The sequence below is a fragment of the Mustelus asterias genome, chromosome 23 (assembly GCF_964213995.1).
Source record: "Mustelus asterias chromosome 23, sMusAst1.hap1.1, whole genome shotgun sequence".
NCBI lineage: Eukaryota > Metazoa > Chordata > Chondrichthyes > Carcharhiniformes > Triakidae > Mustelus > Mustelus asterias.
In genome coordinates this window covers 59,164,016-59,183,560 of record NC_135823.1, presented here as the reverse complement: position 1 = coordinate 59,183,560, position 19,545 = coordinate 59,164,016, and the positions used below count along the sequence as shown (strand labels likewise).

Below are 19,545 nucleotides of genomic sequence, written 5' to 3'. Positions count from 1 at the left end.
GACTTCCCACTTTCTAACAAATTGAGTCAAATTAGATCAACCAACCGATGCAAGCCAAGCTTCAGATTGATTCATGCACCACTTCATAGCTGATTTAATCCATCCTGTGAGATGTATCTATGTACACTACGATTTATCTTAGTGAAACCTTTGAATGCTGAAGTGAATTAAGTCATCACCATTTTTGGGGATTCGATCTCATGCATCGCAAACTTTTATAGTTCTTTTGATGTTACAAAATATTACGGTTTAGCACCCACAAGAACACTAAGGTTTACAGATTCAAATCTGCAGCAATTAATTATGAGTATAGAAAATACTGGGTATTTTGTTAATGCAGCAATACCAATTATCTTTAATAACATTGATAGATCAGGAATATCTAAACTTTTTGTCTTCCAAGGCCACTTTGGCCATTGCAGAGTCTAATGGACAGATTCAAAGTAATGCTATCATTGCTACAAATGAACACATTTTTGACTTTTTATTCAAAGTTTATCTATGAATAAGGTGTTAAAATCAACCTTTTCAAAATATCTGGTGCATGAAATGCAAACACGATATACCAGCAAGTAAGAAATACAGGGACAAATAGAACGGAGCTGCGCAGACTTGAAAGGCTGAATGACCATGACTCCTGAGCTGCACCTGACCCTTACACTTGGGCAGTCCAGCATTAAATTGTAGCTTTGGTATCATTTCACTTGAATAAAAGGACCTATAACATATGGATCATTCTGAAAAATCTGAAAGAATGTTCAAAACAACCAAGCTTTTTTTAGGCTGAATTTTATGCAGCCTGTCACGGTGGAAACCATAGTGGCCGAGCTCATTTAAATGTGGGAGATTCCTTTTAGTCTCCCAGGGATAGGAAAAGCTCCCCCCAGTTAAATCAGATGGCATAAAGGACTGATACAGTATTCCTGGTCGGCAATGGTGGCAAGATGCCAATTATGCTCATTAGTGAGCCAAATGAAACCCATTATGTCCTGGCCTACCGCAATTTATTGGTGTTTCAGGTCAGGGTTTAACTGGAATGGCCTCCTGGAAAAGGTGTCCCTTGCTATTGAGGCACTTAGTGCCCAATTGAGGAACCCAGGATCAGGCAGAGGGTGGGTGCTGAAAGCCAAGCCCCAGCCCTTGTTTGACCCCTCTCACCATCCTTCTCCCTCAACTTCTGCCCTGCAACCCTCACCCCACTTTCACTCATCTGTGACCTGGAGTCCCTCTGCAATCCTTGGTCCATTATTCCTGCTGAACAGCAATGACCAGCACTGGCCTCTGATTGTCTAGTACCTTTCAGCAGGCAAGGCTACTACCACCAGGAACCTCAATCAGAGTGGGAGGCCTGCCGGTGGTCAATTAAGCACCTGAAGGACACTTGATTGCTTCAGCCCCCTCTTTGCAATCCCTGAAATTTTATTTTTATTATTCATCTTCACTGCAGCAGAAATCATAAGTTTGGACATGCATACCTGTAATTCCCTTTCTTAGTCAACAGCTCCTTGAACTGTCCCAATGTGACGACACGCCCTTTAACAGATGTTCTGTATGGAATTGGCTCCCCACAGAAGTAGTAGGCCACCACAATGTTATCACCAGGTTGAGAGACACCATTTGCTGACTTCTTTTGAGGTTTATGCCTATAGTGGAAAGAAGATTATGATGAGCTTCCTTTTACTAAATCATATAACTAAATATTGGTAAAATGCCTGCAGAAAAAAGGCTGAATTGAGGAAATGAATCATCTTTTGTTTGTTTTTGCTAAAGAAACAAAAAAAGTGTAAATAAAGCCAATTCATAAGGATATAGCTGGGATTTTCTGACTCTGCCACGGATGGCTTCCCTGCGCTTGATGCACTGAGCCATTCAAATTTCTGTTGACTTTGGCGGGATCAAAGATCCCGCTGTTGGGAGGGGCTGTAAAATCCTGCACAATGACTGACACCCAAACAATGTTAACAAAAATCACTGGTTGTATCAAAATATCTGGTTTCTAACACCTCTCAAATTCAGTTTCTTTTGGATTTAAAAAAAAATGGAACTTTTTACGTGTGTGTGTCATCCTTTCACAGGGGCCATGATAATCTTCTCTGTATCTTTCCAATTTTAGTATACGTGCTGCTGAAGCAGTTTCTTTTGGATTCAAGCACTAAGTAACTAAAGTTGATAAAGACAATCTCACTCATGGGAGTATTTTAACTCATGGGAGTTAAAATACTCCCATGATTGGGAGTATTTTAACTCAATCATGTCATACATTATTATATTTAGTTTCAAACTTGAATCGCTACAAAATGATTTTGGGCAGCAAAATAACCAGTTTGTGAATACCAGAATGTATTTTCACAATTAAACCAGCACATGCCATCAATCAGTAAACGGTTTTATGAAAACATCATATATTAAAGGTGGCAACTTGAATTTCTCAACCAGTAACGAAAGGACAGAGGTATTACTATAATGTTTAAATAATCAACGTCCCTTTTTAAAGCTGGTTAATTCCCACTAAAAACTTACTTCACTGCAACAGACACGAAGAACCAAAAGATTCTCCTTCGGTGCTATAACATTCTATGATTTAATAAGGTCCTCGAGCATTAATCCTCACATAAATTGTCAGATTAAGGATCTTACTCTTACTTTAGTAAACATAATCATAGTGCGTAGTGTACTGTCTTGTCTCTTTTGTTTTTGTCCATCAACATTGAACCTTTCACTCAATGTCGATGAACATCCTCTTCCATTATGACTCTTTCAACAGTCAAGCTGCACTTGGCTGCTCCACCACTCCCTAAATACAGCAACTTGGCATTTAGAAAGTATCTGCTATTCCAAACTGTACACCAATCAAATGCACTGTACACCTGCAAACATTTTATCAGTTATTGGTGACTGAGTTAATGATAACTATTAAATCTTCATTAACGACATTTCAATTCCACTTGTTCTGAACTGTAACCATTATTTCCAAATGGTAGCTAAATTTTATTAAATCCAGCAGCACAAAAGCATAAAAATAAGAGGAAAAAATATTATTCCTCTCAGCAGCAAAGGTCCTGTGAGGAAAAAAAGTTATTTTGCCTTACTAAGTATCCCTCGTGAACTGATGTTCAACAGTTTTAAAGTGGGTACAGAAATCTGCTCCAATCAATGGAGATGAAAGCAGAGTTTAAATGGTCAAATCAAAATATTTAAAATTACTAAAATACCTACATAAACCATTTTAATGATACAAGACTTTTGTGAACATTCAAAAACATTATTATATTTTTAATATAAGATTGAAACTTCTGTTATTAGATCTGAGGGATTAATCAAGAAACTGAAAGCATTAAGATAAATTTGTGGAAAGTAAGGGCTTAAAATGACAAGTTTAAATCATTTTAAATTTGATATGTGGATAAAAAAATGCCTATATCACAAGGGAGCTCTTGACAACAATCATATAACTTTATGACCAACTGACATTAAGATATTACGCATATGTTTGCTACTACTTCCAGTAAACAGCTGATGTAATAGTTGTCCATAATATTTAATGCTACACATCTTAAAAGCATATTAAAAAAGCCCAGACGCTGCCAGCAAATGAAAATATCACGTGCCAGTGACCGAAAAGCAAGACTGTTCATAGTTTGCTCCATACTTCTAAAATATTTATGAAAATTAGTGTTTGCAAGAGATGGAATCTCCAGCATGGGAAATACCTCACACACTTACCTTCTTTAATCTTATTTAGCTCTTTTTAGTTGCTCTCGAGCTCTAGTTCAAACTCCTGCTTTTCCTTTAATCATTATCACTAAACTTATTATGCAAGTGCCTTCCCACTGCCTTAGCAAATTTAGTTCACTGGTAAGGTGTGGTACTAATCTGTTTCAATAAGATGGGGATACAGGCAAAACAGGTTGCGTAAACTGCACTGCACTGAGGGAAACTACACCCAAGTGTAAATCTCATTCAATTCCCTCAAAGCAGCTGGAAGATCCAGGGATAATAGCTCCTGATGGCATTTTACAGCAATAAATCCAATGTCAGTCCAATGCACATGGAGTTAGTACAAAATGTGTTAAAATATATTGCAATAAAATCAAGAACAAAAATTAAGTGTTAATATGAAAAATATATTTATTTTTAACTAAACTTCAGTGCAATTAACACATAAGGCCTATGTACAAACTAATATCTAAACCTAGGATGACAGAGAATGCATCAACTGCAGCAGGACGTACTCTGACTCAGAGAGATCCATGTCGGAGACGGCTGGTACCACATTCAGCACTGGAATACATGCAGGCCTGATAGAAGTGCGACCCCGTTGGATAACCTCTTGCACATACCTGCAGTGTCATGGAGAATAATCCTCGGAATTAGAATGCTCCACTCCAGCTACCTGTCTGCTATCTCCTCTCTCAAAAACAGCCAATCATGGTGCATACATTGCCCATCTGCAACCTTACTCAGAGAAGCGCTCTTGTTTCACTTTAAGTTATGAACTATCTTCTTGTCTATATTATACTACTTTCTGGCTCTGTGTAGATTCCAAAATTTCTACTTAGAGTCATCAGACTGGATACTTGGAGGTCCAAGAGAACACCAAGGGCCAACTCTTTAATCATTTCCATGGATTGTTAACCTTGTGCATGGAAACATCATTGGGGACGTCTAATCTCTGTAGATCAATAAAAAATCACTACACTTATACAAAGCAACCATAAATTAGAACTTAAAAGTTATAAACTTAATAACCTAATGGAAATACGATATTTAATGAACATGGTCACTAATATTTAAAATTAAACATTTTTTGGGTCATTAAATTTGGTGCGATAATAGGTATTAACTTACAAAGAATATATTTTACTGAACTGAAATTTCTAAATTCTGCCATAACCCCCCCCCCCCAACTTCAATTGGCACCTGATCAAAATGACATAAATTATGCAAATTTAAATATTTATCTAAAAATGAAACAAGCACAAAAACAATCAGAATTGAAATAACTTTGAATTAGCAATTAATTTTTCTTTTTTAAAGAATGGCTTTGATGAATCAAGAGGTTTGTGCCAGTGATATTTCACCACATGGTGAGTTTTAAATTTCAGTGATGCTATCAAGGGGGAGCTGACTGTTTTGAGTGTTAGGGCTGCTTACACAATTCAATCGAATATTGAGACGCTTGTGTACCTTTAAGAATTTTTTTAAAATCATGTTCTCTGCAGTTGTGAGCAGCCTTTTGGGTTCATTATTGTCGAGTTATCTGCTAGAAGTCTTTTTATTGCTGCTTCAATGGCTTAAATGTTTTGTTTATTTTTACTCGGGATCTCAGATACTTTCTGGGATTTTGTTTTAGGACACTGCATTGTGAGGGGGAGGAATGATTGACAAGTCATTTTGGCAGGTCAAATGGGATGGAGGAGTATAATATCAAAGGTAAGATTCTTAGCAGTGTAGAGGATCAGAAGGACCTTGGGGTCCGGGTCCATAGGACGCTTAAATCGGCCTCGCAGGTAGAGGAGGTGGTTAAGAAGGCGTATGGTGTGCTGGCCTTCATCAATCGAGGGATTGAGTTTAGGAGTTGGGAGATAATGATGCAGCTTTATAAGACCCTCGCCAGACCCCACTTGGAGTACTGTGCTCAGTTCTGGTCGCCTCATTACAGGAGGGATGTAGAAATTATTGAAAGGATGCAGAGAAGATTTACAAGGATGTTGCCTGGATTGGGTGGCATGCCTTATGAGGATAGGTTGAGGGAGCTCAGTCTTTTCTCCTTGGAGAGACGAAGGATGAGAGGTGACCTGATAGAGGTGTACAAGATGTTGAGCGGTATAGATCGGGTGGATTCTCAGAGGCTTTTTCCCAGGGCTCAAATGGCTGCTACGAGAGGACACAAGTTTAAGGTGCTGGGGAGTAGGTACAGAGGAGATGTCAGGGGTAAGTTTTTCACTCAGTGGTGGGTGAGTGGAATCGGCTGCCGTCAATGGTGGTGGAGGCAAACTCGATAGGGTCTTTTAAGAGACTTCTGGATGAGTACATGGGACTTAATAGGATTGAGGGTTATAGGTAAGCCTATATATAGGCCTAGGTAGGTAGGGACATGACCGGCGCAACTTGTGGGCTGAAAGGCCTGTTTGTGCTGTAGTTTTTCTATGTTCTAAGTCCAAGTCAGGTGGTTCCTCCCCAGAAGAATCCAAAGATTCATTCACAGTTTTAGTTTAGAGTCAGAGGCTGTCCTGGTTGTCAAGTGGCTGGCATGTTTTCTCTTCCTGGATTGTAAATTCTGCTGGCTAGCTTGAAGCAGTTCTCCTGGCCTTTCTGGTGTGAAACTTTTGCTGTTGGTGGTTTGCTTGTTAGTTCCTAGAGTCTCTCCCTCTCTCACTGGTGTTTTGGAAAGCTGTTTTAACTTCAAGCTTGTCTGTATGTGGTATCAAAAGAACTTCAGCATTCAACCAAAGGACTAAGTGAGCATTTGTATTTTTTGTGCTAGACATATGGCAAGGGTTTTGATAATGGGATTTGTTTGGCTGGAACGGAATGTAGCTGTTAAGGTTTATACAATATCATGGGTTTTTTTTCTTGTTTGTAATTGGTAAAAGCTATTGCTAATTTTCTTTCTATACACGTTAACTGTATTCTTAAATAAACTTTGTTTGATAAAAGCTCCCTAGTGGTCAGCTGAATCATACCGGAAGTGAAACATCTATGCTTACCCTAGCCAAATTTAAAAGCATTTTATCTGATATGATTGAGAATATAATTGAAACATGGTATGACTGAAGCTAGGCACAGTGGTGCATAGTCCAAAACAAAGAAAAATAGCAAATTTTGGTATGAAGGCTTTGCAAAATTCACTTTATAGTTTGCAGCATATTAGAAGTTTCAGTTTTCTAGGTTCTCTTCCATTGGCAAAGAATCAATGGTAGAACAGAGTGTTGAGAGTTCACAAACCCAATCATCTGGGAAATCTTCAGTACAAACCTTATCCTAACTTAGGTTATGGAGTTTTTGGAAGAATATTTTCCACAAGACAACTTATGAATTGCCCAGCAAAGACCAGAAGGAAGCAGTATTTGGACTCCACGAGTTGAGTCAGCATGAACTACTCATGTGACTGTTTTGACAATATTGGAAACAATGGACCCACAATTTTAAGAGGAAATAGAGTTGTCTTATTTAATAAAAATACCATTTTCTGAATGTAACTAACAATACTTTTCAGCATTCAAGTCTAAGCAAGTCATCAGATCAAACATGTACTATATTTACAAATACTACAGTGTTAAAACAGAGAAAATAGCCTGTTTTTTAATGGATGCAAATAATGTCTAGGTCATCTGTAAACTGCTGACTTTAACACCATCATGAAGCTTACATATATTAAACATATAATTGATAAAGATTGAATTTTTGATGTTCTTTTAATTTTCCAAATGCACCAACTCTGACAAATCAAAAGCGGAATATTGTTAATTCTTTTCACCTTTGTTTGGACTGTAGTTTGCCACTCTTCTTTTCCTCTTCTTCGAGCCGTCTGCGTGCCTCTTCCAATTGAGTCAGAGGGTTGGGTGCTGGGTTGGGTGGCATGGTTGGATCCTGAATGAATGGGTGCGACGGTTGGACAGGATTTCGCAGCTGTGCACTGACCCATGGATGAACAGCTCCTGGCCTCTCAATTGAACTTGGCCTAGAAGTATCGTGACTAGGTTGTTTCTTAGCCCCTATCAAACTGTCACAATAAGACAAGGAATGTGTGTAATTAGTTAATCTTCGCAAAAATCTTTTATTGACACAATCAGAAACTAGACATTACACACTTAGGAGAATATGATGATCATTGACAATGGCTTTGCTGATTTACTAACATAGATTGTGGGTTCATTTTTGTGACGTTTGAGCTCCTATTGATTGGTGTGGGCTTAGGAATAAGGCCTTCTTAAAAAGTAAAAATGTTTAAATTGTGATGAGTCCAAAATGCTAGTCAGTTTTGTTCTTCTGGGGTGGGCTCATGTTTGAGGTGTGGCTTACATATGTAAGTTAAATATTCTTATATAGAATGACAAGCATGTGTCTACCAATAAGTTATTTTATAATAATAAATAATAAAAGCAAAATACTGCTGATGCTTGGAAATCTGAAACAAAAACAGGAAATGCAGGAAAAACTCAACCGATCTGGTAGCATCTCTGGACAGAGAAACAGAGTTAACATTTCGACTCTATATGACATCTTCAGAGCTCTGATCATGTAGGCCTGATAAGCTAACCGTTTCTCTCTCCACAGATGCTGCTAGACCTGTTGAGTTTTTCCAGAATTTCCTATTTTATAATATCTGGGAGTTTTAAACATGAAATAGTGCTACATATTTATAAATCAAGTGATTGTAATTGTTACTTTCGTTACAATGTGAAAAAAAAACTTTTATTTATGTTCCTTTGGAGATCTCTTTTTCTATGGAAACTTTGGAAGAACATTAGGGAAAATGCAAATTTTGAAAAAGAATTCACATACAATATTAGACTGTAACACAATATTAGGCAATGAATAATATTACGATTTCAAATATAAATTATAAAACAACATGCACAGGTGCAACAATTCAAATCAAAATAGGTTATCTTACTTGTGTGGAGCCTTTTTGTGCCTGTGAATCTCCTTCTCTCCTTCAATTATCCATTGCATAATCTTCTGATTCCGCTCCATGTCTTCTGGAGGAGCAGGGCTTTCATAGCTCCCAGCGTCTGCTTTTCCCGGCTCATTCTTCTTAGTATTTCGTTTTGACAGTGTGTTGACTTTACCACTGCACCATAATATTCAAATCAGTCAGTATTTTAAAAGCTTCTATGGTATCACAACTATTCAACATTAAAAAATTCAAGTTCAGACATCAGGTGATTCTCTACTCTAAGGTTGTTACAGCTATTTTATGCCATTTTGACAGAGTTCAGTTGACCGATTTCAATTTTTTGATTTCCAGCATACATTTATCATCAACGTTATCTTCAAAATAGTGTTAATTACACTCAGTAATTCAGTGGTTAAGACATTACTTGTGTTTCACTCTGCCCGGGCCCACCTTGATTAAATTCAAGGAACGAGTATGAGACGACTTTGAATAGTTTCAATCTAGCAACACAAAACTATCCCTAATTTAGTGCTAATTGGCAATTTCAGAGAGTCCGAGATATAAGAACTGTAAAATATGTCGCACTGGTGCAGTAGTTGGTATTCTATAGGTTGGGGCTGAAGGACCTTCAACAAACAAAAAAGAACAAAGAACAATACAGCACAGGAACAGGCCCTTCAGCCCTCCAAGCCCGTGCCGCTCCCTGGTCCAAACTAGACCATTCTTTTGTATCCCTCCATTCCCACTCCGTTCATATGGCTACCTAGATAAGTCTTAAACGTTCCCAGTGTGTCCGCCTCCACCACCTTGCCTGGCAGCGCATTCCAGGCCCCCACCACCCTCTGTGTAAAATATGTCCTTCTGATATCTGTGTTAAACCTCCCCCCCGTCACCTTGAACCTATGACCCCTCGTGAACGTCACCACCGACCTGGGGAAAAGCTTCCCACCGTTCACCCTATCTATGCCTTTCATAATTTTATACACCTCTATTAAGTCTCCCCTCATCCTCCTTCTTTCCAGGGAGAATAACCCCAGTTTACCCAATCTCTCCTCATATCTAAGCCCCTCCATACCAGGCAACATCCTGATAAACCTCCTCTGTACTCTCTCCAAAGCCTCCACGTCTTTCTGGTAGTGTGGCGACCAGAACTGGACGCAGTATTCCAAATGCGGCCGAACCAACGTTCTATACATCTGCAACATCAGACCCCAACTTTTATACTCTATGCCCCGTCCTATAAAGGCAAGCATGCCATATGCCTTCTTCACCACCTGTGACGTCTTCACTGTGCTTCAACTGGCTAGAATGTGCTTATGGCCAATGTAACTATTAAATGGGCTGAGTTTTATTTCTTTAACACTCATCCGGCGTTTTGTTACCCAATGTCAAATATCAATGAATTAGAGCACTCGAGTACAAGTCTGACATATTTTAATAAACAATTGGCCTGGGGATATAGGGGAACTCAAGTTTAAAGCTTATTTATTATTGTCACGAGTAGGCTTACATTAACACTGCAATGAAGTTAGTGTGAAAATCCCCTAGTCGCCACACTCTGGCACCTGTTCGGGTACACTGAGTGAGAATTTAGCATGGCCAATGCACTGAACCAGCGTGTCTTTCAGACTGTGGGATGAAACCCACACAGACACGGGGAAAACGTGCAGACTCTACACAGACAGTGACCCAAGCCGAGAATCGAACCTGGGTCCCTGGTGCTGTGAGGCTACAGTGCTAACTACCGCACCGCCGTATTGACAAGCCTGATGGATTTCCCACTTTTAGTTGGCCACAAATGGGTACTTTCTCCTTGAACTGTTTCAGTTGTCTCTCTTCTTCAGTATTGTTCCACACCTTTTCAAAACTACCATCAACCCCTCCTGAAAAAAACATTTCCAGCCCCAAAGCCCTCTTAGCTACTGCCCTTGCCACGTCTTCGTCAAAGTCCTTGAACTTGTCACTGACTGTTTTTTCTTCACCAGATACATAAATTCTTTAAGGGATTCCCAAGAATTCCTCATGTATTTCTACTCTGACAAAATCATGCTGCCATGTTTACTAGAAATCTTAGTGGCATTTCTCTACTTTCCATTAGCTGGATTTAACTTTAATTATAGACTCCCATTGTTTTCCTAACCAAGGTCACTAACACAGCTCAGACCAAGCATCAAACCTAGGCCATCTACACAGCTTCAGATCCATCAGGAAAAGGATATAAAGGTCTGAGGACAAGTATCAACCGACTCAAGAACAGCTTCTTCCCTGCCGCCATCATACTTTTGAATGGACCTACCTCATAGAACATAGAACAGTACAGCACAGAACAGGCCCTTCGGCCCATGATGTTGTGCCAAGCTTTATCTGAAACCAAGATTAAGCTATCCCACTCCCTATCATCCTGGTGTGCTCCATATGCCTATCCAATAACCGCTTAAATGTTCCTAAAGTGTCTGACTCCACTATCACTGCGGGCAGTCCATTCCACACCCCAACCACTCTCTGCGTAAAGAACCTACCTCTGATATCCTTCCTATATCTCCCACCATGAACCCTATAGTTATGCCCCCTTGTAATAGCTCCATCCACCCGAGGAAATAGTCTTTGAACTTTCACTCTATCTATCCCCTTCATCATTTTATAAACCTCTATTAAGTCTCCCCTCAGCCTCCTCTGCTCCAGAGAGAACAGCCCTAGCTCCCTCAACCTTTCCTCATAAGACCTACCCTCCAAACCAGGCAGCATCCTGGTAAATCTCCTCTGCACTCTTTCCAGCGCTTCCACATCCTTCTTATAGTGAGGTGACCAGAACTGCACACAATATTCCAAATGTGGTCTCACCAAGTTATATTAAGTCATATTAAGTTGATCTTTCTCTACACCCTGGCTATGACTGTAACATTACATTCTCTCCTTTCCTTCTCTATGAATGGTATGCTTTGTCTGTATAGCGCGCAAGAAACAATATTTTTCACTGTATACTAATACATGTAATAATACTAAATCAAATCACATTACATAATGCAATCACTAACTGAATTATTAGACAAGCTTTCATTGCTTTTCCTGTGGTAGTGGCATTTTGTTACTAATATTACAATAAAAATCTGCTCATGGTTTCCACTTACCCATAATTCAAAGACTCCACTGGATTAGGTGCCATACCCACGCTTTCAGCATAGTTCCGTGACTTTGTTGCATAGTGGTGTGAATCAGCATTCCAGAAGTTACTCTGGACCCTCTGTGTGGCTTCTGCCTCAATTTGTTCTTTTGGTTTCATCCCATTGTGATGGTGGATATGGTGATAAACATGTTTATGATGGTACATGTTGGGAGCTTCCACTTTCACACCCGTCTTGGACACATGTTTATGCCCTGAAGGCAGCACCGCCCCCATTAAACCTGTTGCCTTCCCAGTAGATAAGCCATCAGGAGAGCGGGACTTTGGAGAGTGCCTTCCAGGTCCAGGAGACTGGCAACCAGGAGTCTTCATCACACGCTGTACATGCTCATCAAGAATAGATTCTGGATTCTCCTCGTGAGCATCACGCACTTGTAATCCACCACAGCCTATCTCTGAATAACGAGAGTTAAAGTGGTGCATAGCCTGGGCTGGTGGCATTTTGTGACTAACTACAGAGGGACCTGATGAAACATCCGCATCCTCACCTTCTTCCTCCTGCAAGAGAAATGCAAGGAATAGTTTAAATAATTTGGAAGTCCATGCTCATTAGCGTTAAATGGCTGCTCTAACAGTTGGATCCATCTGTTGCAGTTGCCTCCCAACAGAAATTTAGTATTTTCCAATAATACAATGCTGTAGAACTGCTTTTGATCGGTCTTGAAAATCTAAGTTTGATTATTCCAAACTACCATAGAAAATATGCAATTCAAAAAAGTGAAGAAGTGCTCAATACAACAACTGCTTTGCTAACTCCGAGCAACAAGAAAGTTTAAGAGATTTGCACATTATATAAAAAGTTTCCAAAATGTGGATTGTGGATAAATGCTAAACCCTACATGTGCATAAAATTTCAAATTCATCATTCCTACTCACTGCATTTACATCAGAATCCTGATACAAATACAAAATGTTTCCAAAATCTAATTGCAGAGTTTGCACTCCAATTTAGAATTAGTTTGATTTCTTAGAATATTTATTGCTTTGTGCTCAGTTGTCACTTTTTACAGATTTTTAAAAAAACCAGTACTGGACTTCAATATTACCTGGAACATTCATAATTGTAGAAAATTAAATTTTATTTTAAAAGATTAAGATCATGAAACAATCAGTTAAAATGTTGCAGAACTAAAAGTGCTACATTTTTAGTTGGAATAGGGGGTTGTTATTTTAACTGTTGGAAATCATAGTGGCTTTGTAGGATTCTGTTATTTCTTCTATTCAAATTTACCTCCTTAGTTTAATCTTTTTTATGATCTCTTTGACCACCATCCTGACTTGGAAATATATCACCGTCGCAGGGTCAAAATCTTGGAATCCCACCCAAACAGCATTGTGGGTGTGCCTCCACCACATGGACTGCAGCAGGTTCAAGAAGGAAGTTCACCACTACCTTCTCAAGGGCAATTAGGGATGGATTATAAATGCTGGTCTTGCCAGTGAAGCCTCACATCCCATGAATGAATAACACGCTGAGTAATTCATTACTAAAAGTTAAAGTGGTAACATTACTATAGTCTACTTTGGAAGTATAAAACAAACATGCACAAAATAACCTATGATGTATTTGAATGTTCTGATCTAAATAATGTTTTAGTTTCAACTAAACCATTTTCCCCATGTTGATTTTAATTGAATTTTCTTGCAATGTTGGAAACAGATTTGTAATCTACTGCCCACCTCTATTTTAAACATTTAAATACTGCAACAGAGTTGCCACATTTGAAGTCTGAGGTCCCTCTTAAAATAAAATTTACTCAATTAAATGAATAATAAACAATAGTGAACTGACTATCTGGTTGACTAAGTTGAACTAAATTGTTATTGGCCTGCAGATGGCACTATTGAATCAGTTTACAAACAATTAACGTGCTTTAGCATCTTTTTTAAGCAAAGAAAAATGCAACAAATGAGAAAAAGAGGGAGAATCTGTTGCTATTTTGTAAATAAGTTATAAAATATATGCACGTGAACAATCTTGTACTTCTCCAGCTAAAAAATTAAACCAATTATAGATTACTATCACAGGATATATCTGGATAATTACAGTAAACGTTGTGTTATCCGACACTGGAATTTCTGTTGGGTCCGTTTGTGACTCTCAGCCTTCAGAAGCTGGCCTTGACATCTTGTTCCCCATCAGTCGCACACTCATACAATTGCTAAAAATTGTCAAACTCATGGGTAGTTGTTATCGGTGGCCTGCCCTCAGTCTGGTATCAGTCTCCCACTCTTCTGCAACATCACTTCTTTGGTGTCACCCACTAGATTTCCTGTACGTGCTGGATAATAGGAATTTTACTTATTGTTCTCAAATGTGTTGTGCACTATACAAACCTGCTGCACAGTTTTGTAAGCTCCACAAATGGTTTTAAAAATGTTAATGAAGAATTGCCACAAGGCATTTTTGCTTCACATCTTCCTCCTTCTACTCTCATCTCACTGACAATTAATGCCTGATCCACAATACAGACGGTGTTATCATCGATAGCTTCTCACTTCATAATTAGAAACATTGTGCATTTCGTTCAAGCAACACTTTCTTTAAAGAATAGTTTCTTCGTACATTAAAATGAGGTTATATTAGACTGGAAGAGATAAAACATCTGCAGACTACCAAAAAAAACTTTTAAAAACACAAAGTAATTTGATAATGGGCACTGCAAAGGTTAGTGATACCACTAGGCTTTCACTTGAAGAACATAGCTTGGCTGCCAGGAACACTCAACTTGTTCCAGTAATTTCAGACCAGTTGTTCAAGAGACAATCTCTTGATCAGGAGAAAAAAAGACCACAATCTTGCTTTCTTTTCAGAGGTATGTACATATCCACCAAAATACATCAATATGTGGTGTATAGAGCAACTTACAGGTTAACCTGCCCATTCTACAGCCTTCACTAAAGGAAGCCAACCACAAAAAGGGAATGAACTGAATGAGGCAGAAAAAATATCAAATAGACAAAGAGTAAAGCAACCTACTATAGTATAAAATCATAAAATCCCACAGCGCAGGAGGCCATTCGGCCCATCGAGTCCGCACCGACCACAATCCCAGCTAGGCCCTATCCCCATAAGCCCATGCATTTACCCTAGCTAGTCCCCCTGACACTAAGGGGCAATTTAGCATGGCCAATCCACCTAACCCGACATCTTCAGAGAAAATGCAGAGGTTAGGGGTAGTTATAATTTCATAATACAAACATAAAACTGAAAATTGGATTCTGTAAACTTAAGATTGAATATATAGAATCTTAAAATAGATCCACACATTCAAGAGCTGGCTATTGAACTTCCCTGAGAAGCAAATGTTATGCATTGAAAAAGATGCCAAAACTATTTCAACTGCTGAAAGAATAGCATGCAAGACTACTTCTTGGTTGTACCATTCTTGGTTATTTTTGGCTTTGAGCTGCCTCTGCTGCCACTTTTCACAAGACAAAAAAATGCAACAAATGAGAGGGGGAGGGAAAGCAATACTGCCTCATTTTTACAGTTAAAGGCACATAATTTAGGATGTATTCATGGTCTACATTATCACATGAAACTTACCGCTCTCACACGTTTAAGCCTTTCTTCCAACTTCTCCTCTGCCTCTCGTTCCCGCAGCACACTCTCGAGCCGACTAATAAGTTCTGCAGCAAACTTTTCTGGTTCAACGTGGATATCCTTTGGCATCCGATACGTGCGCTAGGTAGATCAAGAGATTACAAGTCAAAAAAGTACAATCTGTGTCAATGTCAATACAGATTTCTAAAGTAATTGCTTTCTGTTCTCTCAACAAATCATCACAATATTAAAGTAATCCAATACTACTTCAAACACAATTTTGGAAAAGCATGAATTACAAGAGTTATAAAAGCACTAGTTTTTCTTTATCGATCATCAAAAATATTCTATCACTTGGAAGTGGCAGTTTTAAGCAATAGATAGCAATGGGAATCTCAGACCAAAGTGGTACCAAACTAGGAGGATCGTCTGGAAGATGTAAATTAGAAATTACAGAATAAATTAAGACACAAAAAGGATATATTGAATTTAATATAGAACAAATGTAAAGTATTGCACATAAAAAGAAAAAAATAAGACATGACAAGAAAAGCCAGGAGCTCCACAACTAATGGATAATGAAGATTGTAGGTATATGACAACAAAAACCGATAGAATGTTAATCTATATAGTAAAAAGAATAGAATATAAATCAAAAGAAAATTGTAATCAAACTGCTGTCAACTGGTCAGATTGTACTTGGGTGCTGCATCCAACTTTAATTAGCAAGAGGTGAGGGAGACAATCAAATGCTGGAGACAGCACAAAAAGATTTGATATCTAGTGTCAGAGTTATGCAAAAAGACTGGCAAAACTTTACAGAAACCGTAGGAGCAATTTACCTAGTGCCAATCCCCTGCCTTCGTCCAGCAGCATTGCTGATTCTCCCATTTCACATCATTCTCTCTTGAATGCCTCAATTAAACCTGCCTCCACCACACTCAGGCACCATATTCCAGATTTTAACCACTCTCTGCTCGAAAGTGTTCCTCATATTGTCATTGCCTCTTTTGCCTATTACCTTAAATGTGTGCCCTCTTGTTCTTGATCCTTCTACCAATGACAATAGTTTCCCCCTATCTGCTCTGTCAGGACCCTTCTATACAAGCTGAAAACAACTTCCTTGCTTTTATACTCTATGCCCCTATTAATAATGTCTAAGATGTTGCATGCTTCATTAACTGCTCTCTCAATGTGTCTTGTCACCTTCAATGATTTATGTACCTATACACCTATGTTCTTATACTCCTGCATTCCCTTTATAATGTACCCTTTTATATCATCTCTTTGCACATTCCTCCTACCAAAATGAATCACTTCACATTCACTAAGATTCTGTTATTACTGTTTTGGTACTAAATGATCCTTATCTTTATTTGAACAGCATTTCAGTCGAACCATCCTTTAATTAAAATTGTTACTGGTTTAGTTAAACTTCCCGGTTGGTTGAATAAGAAAGGTTGTTAATTATTCACTTAAAGCCACCTTTAGGAAGGAGCACTGTATACAGTTCTGGCCACCCTATCGTAGAAAGGACATTATTAAACTAGAAAGAGTGCAGGAAAGATTTACTAGGATGCTATTGGAACTTGATGGTTTGAGTTATAAGGAGAGTCTGAATAGACTGGGAATTTTTTTCTTTGGAGCGTAGGAGGCTGAGGGGTGATCTTATAGAGTTTATAAAATAATGGGGGGCATAGATCAGCTAGATAGACAACATCTTTTCCCAAAGGCAGGGGAGTCTAAAACTAGAGGGCATAGGTTTAAGGTGAGAGGGGAGAGATACAAAAGGGTCCAGAGGAGCAATCTTTGCACACACAGGGTGGTGAGTGTCTGGAACAAGCTGCCAGAGGTAATAGCAGAGGCGGGTACAATTTTGTCTTTTAAAAAGCGTTTAGACAGTTACATGGGTAAGATGGGTATGGAAGGGTATGGGCCAAAGGTGGGCAATTGGGACTAGCTTAGTGGTTTTTTAAAAAAAGGGTCGGCATGGACAAGTTGGGCCGAAGGGCCTGTTTCCATGCTGTAAACCTCTATGACTCTATAACATTTCTCTACACAGAATTACATCAGCCACATGTCTGTCCATTCCACTGAAGTGCCTATGTCTTTTTGAAGTTCTACACTATCCTCCTCTCAGTTCACAATACTTCCAAGTTTTGTATCATTTGAAATTGTGCCTTGTACACTAAGATCTAGATTAACATACATCAGGAAGAGCAGAAACCTCAACATAGACCCTTGGGGAACTCCAGTACAAACGTTCCTCCAGTCCGAAAGTTTCTTGTCACACAGCCAATTTCTATCCATGCTGCCACTGTCCCTTTTATTCCGTAAACTTAATGACTCAACACACGTTTGAGACTTGATCTTGTTTGGTTTCTATGATTGCAAAGGCAATGGAGCAGATTAACCTGAATTTTACTTAAAATTAAGTAGCTAGTGGGACAGAAATATAGATTTAGATAGTAAATTTAGGACCAGCAAAAAATGAAATGGAGCAGTCTGCAGATCTGGGGGGGATGAATTAATATGGATTTCCTCATTTGTAATTATCTTGTGATCTGTGAATGTTGAACTGCACGGTGGCATAGTGGTCAGCACTGTTACCTCACAGTGCCAGGGACCCGGGTTCAATTCAGGCCTCAGGTCACTGTCTAGGTGGAGTTCGCACGTTCTCCCTGTGGCACAGGGTGGCACTGCCGGGGGCATTGGCATGATGTCAAACTGGCAGTGCCCACTTGTGCCAAGGGACAGGGCCATGGGGCTGCCTGGCCATGTCCCTCTCCGCTAAGGACCATACTTACCTTTGTGCCCCCTGGGGGGATCCCCATGACAGGCTCATGCCTGGTTGAACTTGTTATAAACCGTGTCCACGTAACATAATGTTGGTGTGGTTTAAAAATATGGAGACGACAGGGTCAATATCTGGGGAGGGGGCGTGTTAATATTAAAATGTATATAAATCAGACTCATGCTTGTTATGGGCATAAACCGGATGATGTTGTTGGAGAGGGGTGGGGAAGATCCAAAATCACAATCTCACTGGCGAGATCTGAGACTTCCAGATTTTGAATCCCTGCAGGCAACGGGAGTAGCCTCAAGATCACTCCGCTAGACTTGGAAACAATACTGTTTAATAGCATTATGAAATTACTCCACACAGACAGTGACCCAAGGCCAGAATTGAACCTGGGTTCCTGGCGCTGTGAGGCAGCAGTGCTATGTGCCACCATGCAGTTTGCATTTTCAAACTTAAACTATATCTTTGTAACTAGATTGGACTAGACTAGATTAGAGCAGCACGGTGGCACAGTGGTTAGTACTGCTGCCTCACAGCGCCAGGGACCCGATTCCCAGTTTGGGTCACTGTCTTTGCAGAGTCTGCACATTCTCCCGGTGTCTGTGTGGGTTTCCTCCGGGTGCTTCGATTTCCTCCTACATTCCAAAGATGTGCGGGTTAGGTGGATTGGCCATGCTAAATTACCCCTTAGTGTCAGAGGGACTGCTAGGGTAAATGTATGGGAATATGGGGATTGGGCCTGGATGGGATTGATTCAGTGCAGACTCGATGGGCTAAATGGCCTCCTTCTGCACTGCAGGATTCTATGATTCTAGATTTGTGCCATGCTCAAAATGGTCAGAGGAATTTTCATTTATGTTCTAAATGAAAGCTAAAGGAATCAAGGGGTATGGAGAGAAAGTAGGAGTGGGATACTGAAAGTGCATGATCAGCCATGATCATATTGAATGGTGGTGCAGGCTTGAAGGGCCGAATGGCTTACTCGTGCACCTATTTTCTATGTTTCTATGTAACTCGGAACAACATTAAAAATAATGCAATTTCAACTCTGCAGCTAAATGCCTGATCTACCATGAATGTATTTTAACTATGTGCATTTTTATAACTGTACTAATTTAATTGTTAATAGACTTTTATGCAAATATTTTTTCTGCATACCTGCCATAAATCCAGTAACAAGGTGATTAAGCATGAAAATGTAGTCAAACCAATTTCAAAGCTGTGCCCAAGAATCTGATTCATTTTGTTTTGTAGCTGTACTGTATGGTCGCTAAATTTTAACATGTTTTCACAAAGAAGGACCACAATAGGTGTGCATTAATTTGTACGAATTGTAATACCAGACTTTTAGATAAAGCTCTTTGCTGTTGGATGCCAACATCAGTTGAATT

At 39.3% G+C, this 19,545-nt stretch overlaps 1 protein-coding gene and 1 non-coding gene across 4 annotated transcripts in view; both read right to left on the bottom strand.

The window, feature by feature from the left end:
* axin1 (axin 1) overlaps nucleotides 1–19,545 on the bottom strand; it is a 121,945-nt gene that overhangs the window by 2,969 nt on the left and 99,431 nt on the right. For 2 of the 3 annotated variants that reach the window (XM_078240736.1, XM_078240737.1), the window contains exons 5-10: nucleotides 15,355–15,492; nucleotides 11,752–12,302; nucleotides 8,621–8,797; nucleotides 7,481–7,726; nucleotides 4,233–4,340; nucleotides 1,476–1,643 (exon numbers count right to left, since the gene is read on the bottom strand). In XM_078240736.1, the coding sequence (XP_078096862.1) occupies nucleotides 1,476–1,643; nucleotides 4,233–4,340; nucleotides 7,481–7,726; nucleotides 8,621–8,797; nucleotides 11,752–12,302; nucleotides 15,355–15,492 (1,388 nt within the window). The remainder of the gene's footprint in view (nucleotides 1–1,475; nucleotides 1,644–4,232; nucleotides 4,341–7,480; nucleotides 7,727–8,620; nucleotides 8,798–11,751; nucleotides 12,303–15,354; nucleotides 15,493–19,545) is intronic. The other variant, XM_078240738.1, reaches the window with a different exon arrangement.
* LOC144510977 (U6 spliceosomal RNA) lies at nucleotides 2,031–2,133 on the bottom strand. Its single transcript, XR_013500727.1, has one exon. It is a non-coding gene; the product is annotated as a U6 spliceosomal RNA (small nuclear RNA).